General features: G+C 42.1%; 1 protein-coding gene across 5 annotated transcripts in view; it reads left to right on the top strand.

Moving 5' to 3' along the window:
- Positions 1–1030: 1030 nt before the first annotated feature.
- The window catches only part of LOC138760807 (retinol dehydrogenase 13-like), a 58155-nt gene continuing 54143 nt past the window's right edge, over positions 1031–5042 (top strand). For 2 of the 5 annotated variants that reach the window (XM_069931931.1, XM_069931933.1), the window contains exon 1: positions 1032–1180. In XM_069931931.1, the coding sequence (XP_069788032.1) occupies positions 1116–1180 (65 nt within the window). In that variant the 5' untranslated portion in view covers positions 1032–1115. Of the gene's footprint in view, positions 1181–5042 lie in introns of all 5 variants that reach the window. The other 3 variants (XM_069931935.1, XM_069931932.1, XM_069931936.1) reach the window with 3 other exon arrangements.

Below are 5042 nucleotides of genomic sequence, written 5' to 3' on the forward strand. Positions count from 1 at the left end.
TCACTTTAGTTCTTGTACTATGTTAAATATGAATATTATCTCCAATTTAATTTGCAGTGTTTTTATGTACATTACAAAATATATTGGACAATAAACTCGTCATCGTTATTATCATTATTAACCTTGCCATTCCCTGAGCAGACTGTCAAAACCATTTGGCAGAATGCTTCATCGCCAGAACTCTCCAACAAGCACCAAGATCTCACTTGACTAGCAATGAGAAAGGTTTCTCCCCATCAGTGGATGAGACGTCAGAGCCTGTAATGGACCTGGCTATGTTTGCTACCTAATGCTGCCTTCTGCATTCCTAAGCACTCTAATTACCAAACAAAGCTGTGATAGTCTTCCAGCAGTTCTAGATGTCGGACTCAGTGTGGGCACCTGGGAACAATCCGTAACTCATGGAATCCACTGTCACACAGTTGCTGGGGTTGAGCCTTAACAGAGCTCCCTGCAATCCTCTCCACACCCTCCTTGCAAATCTGCATTTGAAATTTCCCTTTAACCCATTCAACTGCAAAACTTTCCCAAAGACACATTTGCTTACTTCCATTTAAAAAAACCTAATTTTTACATTGTCACTAAGTTTGCTTACAGCAGTGGTTCTCAATCCTTTTCTTTCCACTCACATAAATTATTCCTTATGCCATAAGTGCTCTGTGATTAGTAAGGGATTGCTTAAGGTGGTATGTGAGTGGAAAGAAAAAGGTTGAGAACCATTGGTTTACAGTAACACGTACGTCAGAGAGGAAGAGATGAGAAAAATAAGAAAATGCAAACGCTGAAAATCTAAAGTAAAGAACAAAAAAATATATGCTGGAAATACTCAGGAGGCCAGAATTGATCTGTGAAGAGAAACAATGCTCATCTTTTAGGTAGATGACCTTTCACACGTCGTTGTTCACGTGTTGCATTCGATGGACAACAACCCCCAGAGAGCCTCCGCCGCATACGTCACTGCACCTTGATTTTTTGGACATTCTGTTTGGTCGATTTCCAGGGCCAACCATTGCCTTGAATTTAACATTCCGGTGGCGACTGGTCATTGATTGGTTATATAGAGGTCATTGGGAAATGGGCGAGAAGCGTGAGCGGAGAATTTTGAAGCGAGAGCAATGAACAAGTATATATTGCCGCTGTCGATTACGGGGACTGTTATTGGCGGGATGGTCCTGGTCAAGTGAGTAGTTGTGTGGAAGGAAGACGGCCTACAAATGTTGTCATTAAAACGCAGGTCTCTGAGTGGTCGCCAGTGGTTGCTCTGAGGAACGTGGGGCTGCATGAAGTCCCAGCTGTTGAACTTTGTTGAATTGTCGACTGAAACTTAAAAGAGGAGTAAATGAGACTACACCAACAAGTCCAGTGTCTGAAAGAGGAGTAATCGTGCTCGTGTGATAATCGGGTTTATTTGAATTACGGTTATCAGGAGAGTTGTGAAAAATTTAGGTCGAGAATAGATTTTGAAGATTATTTTAATCAATGATTGTCTCGAACTGTAAAACTCACTTTTGAATACATTGACCCAGATTACAGGATCGCTTTTCCCCCGGACAACACCTTTCAGTGTTGTATTGAATAATAGCTGAGGTTTAACATAATAATGCTAGGCTTTGATGAAATGTTAAACTGAGATCCTTGTTCTTCAAGTAGTTCCATTTGATATCTTTCTTCTTTGGTTTGGCTTCGCGGACGAAGATTTACGGAGGGGTAATGACCACGTCAGCTGCAGGCTCGTTGGTGACTGACAAGTCCGATGCGGGACAGGCAGGCCCGGTTGCAGCGGTTGCAAGGGAAAATTGGTTGGTTGGTTGGGGTTGGGTGTCAACCCAATCCAAAGAACAACAAGGGAGATTTCCTCCTGTTGTGCCTTATCAATCTGCATTACAAAAAAACAGATGATCAGGACCTTGTAATGTTAATGTTTGTGGGAAGCTTAGTTGCCAAATTTCCAACATTATAACCATCAAAAATAGTTGAATAAATGTAAAGTGTTTTAGGATATCCTGAGGTTCAAGAGGTGACTTAATGCAAGAGTCTGTCAAGGATGGGCCAATGATATTAAAGTGCTGAATAGAGAGCAATTTGGTCAAATTATCAGAGATACTACCCAGTCACTTCTTTCTGAAGCTGACAGCTTGTATTATCAGATTTTATGACCTTGATGAGCCTGACAACAGATTAAATTCTAAATTATTTAGGTATGATAGTGCAAAGATCCAACAATTTTCCCTGTAAGCTTCCTTTAAAATAAAGTGCTATTAGAAGACTTAATTCAAAATGTCGAACAATAAAATATTTTTAATACTAAATGATTTTGCTGTCACTGAAAATGGAGCAGTGGAGGTACGATTCATTGTCTTTCTGATCTTTTTCAGGCACTCGTGCAACTTTAGAATGTACCTAACAATGTAACAGTGTGCATTTACAGTTTGTTGATATGTCATTGTTATAAATATATCTGTTATTTTTCTATCAGTGCATCTGAAGAGCATTCAGTCATTGTTATGGGTAGAAACATTTGAAAGAAAGAAGCAATGATCTAGTAGTGACCTTGCATCAGATATTGTAAAACTTAAAAAAAAAAAAAATTGTAAGCAATAGTTGTAATTTTTCAATCTCTTACTTTTGTGAGTACAAAACCCTACCAATAGACTAGAATTTACAGCACAGTACAGACCCTTTAGCCCATGATGTGGTGCCTATCTATATAAACAGGCAAGAATCTAAACCTTATCTATCTCATACCCATAACCCTCTTTTTCTTGCATCCATGTTGCTGTCTAAAGGTCTTTCAAATGTCCCTCCACCACCAACCCTGGCAATGCATTCCAAACTTTTATATAAAAAAAAACTTGCCCCTGACTTCTCCTTTAAACTTTACTCCCTTCATTTTATCCAGATGCCCTCTGGTATTTCCTACTATTTCCCTGGGGAAAAAGGTGCTGGCTGTCTACTCTATCTCTGCCTCTCATAATCTTATTGCACCTCTCATCTTTTTTTTTGCTCCATATGACATGTTCTCCAATCCAGGCCACATCCTGGTAAATCTCCACTGCTTCCACATGGTTCCTGTAATGAGGTAACCAGAATTGACACAGTATTCCAAATGTGGCCTAACCAGAGTTTTTATAGGGCATTATCTCATGGCCCTTGAACTCAATTTCCTGACTAATGAAGGCCAACATACTAAAAATCTTCTTAACTACCCTATCAAACTGTTCAGAAACCTTGAGAGATCCAAATATTTTTCTTTCACACTATTAAGAATCCTGCCATTAACAATGTGCTCCATCTTCAATTTCAACCTTCCAAACTACATCACTTCACACTTCTCTGGATTGAACTCTATCTGCTACTTCTCTGCCCAATGCTTCATCCTGTCTATATCCTTTTGTAACCTATGACAACCTTTTACACTGTTCACAACACCTCCAATCCTTGTGTCATCTGCAAAATTACTGACCCATTCTTCCATTTCTTTGTCCAGGTCATATATAAAAATCTTGAAGAGTAGAGGTCCCAGAACAGATCCCTGCCAAATTCCACTAGTCACTGACTTCCAGGGAGAATATATTCCATCTACTGCTGCTTTCTGCAGGCAAGCCAATTCTGTATCCACACAGACAAGGTTCCATAGATCCCATGCCTCATGACTTTCTGAAGGAGACTGCCATGGAGGTTCTTGTGAAAAGTCTTACTAAAATCTAAATTCCACATCTACCATCTTATTTTTATTAATTTCTTTCATCACTTCCTCAAAAAAACTCAATTAGTATTGTGAGGCTATCCTCTATATCAGGGGTGTCAAACTCAAATTCACAGAGGGCCAAAATTAAAAACTTGGACTAAGTCGAGGGCCAAACTAAATATTTATTGAAAATTTTCAACAACATCTGCATGTTTTCTCTTCTTTCAACATATGTAATGTTAAACTTTTTCTTATTAAAATAAATGTTTAATAATAGTTTTAGATAAACTCTTTCCAGAAGCATTAACAAATGAGAAATAAAATATTCAATAAATAATATTTCTCTATAGAGGATTTGTCAAATGTTGCTAGTGTGCTGTCGAATAGTAAAATCTGAGGGCTATTGAGAATGTGGGAGAATAACATGATTCCTGAAAAAATCAAATGGGTGACTGATTGTGGGCATGAACTCTAGCAGGGTTATTTGCCATGCCCTTTTTCCATTGGTATAGATATCCTTTGATTTACACACTTTTCAAGTTTTATGCCTAATGAGCTTGTATCCAGGTGCAGGACCATTTTTAACCAGGAATATATTTATCACTGTGACATGAAATTATTGGAAGATCGTTTTATCCTGAGATTAAAGTTCATAATACTTACTTAGGCCTGTGTGTGGGAGGGCGGGGTTTGCGGGCGATCGGGTTGGACAACGACAGTGCGGGGGCATCGGCTCTCGCTGCAGGGCGGCATCTCGGCGGATCAGTGGCCCCGTCACCGTGAGTCGCGGGTCGGCCTGCGGCAGGGAGGGGGAGTGGGCAACGGTCCTGGCGAGGTCAGGCCCCCCCTGAGTTTCTGCCAGACCCCCCCTTGACCTGCTGAGTTTTCCCGGACCCCCCTTGACCTGCTGAGTTTCTCCCGGACCCCCCTTGACCTGCTGAGTTTCTCCCGGACCCCCCTTGACCTGCTGAGTTCTCCCGGACCCCCCTTGACCTGCTGAGTTTCTCCCGGACCCCCCTTGACCTGCTGAGTTTCTCCCGGACCCCCCTTGACCTGCTGAGTTTCTCCCGGACCCCCCTTGACCTGCTGAGTTTCTCCCGGACCCCCCTTGACCTGCTGAGTTTCTCCCGGACCCCCCTTGACCTGCTGAGTTTCTCCCGGACCCCCCTTGACCTGCTGAGTTTCTCCCGGACCCCCCTTGACCTGCTGAGTTTCTCCCGGACCCCCCTTGACCTGCTGAGTTTCTCCCGGACCCCCCCTTGACCTGCTGAGTTTCTCCGGACCCCCCTTGACCTGCTGAGTTTCTCCCGGACCCCCCTTGACCTGCTGAGTTTCTCCCGGACCCCCCTTGACA

This window comes from Narcine bancroftii, chromosome 4, assembly GCF_036971445.1.
Source record: "Narcine bancroftii isolate sNarBan1 chromosome 4, sNarBan1.hap1, whole genome shotgun sequence".
Lineage (NCBI taxonomy): Eukaryota > Metazoa > Chordata > Chondrichthyes > Torpediniformes > Narcinidae > Narcine > Narcine bancroftii.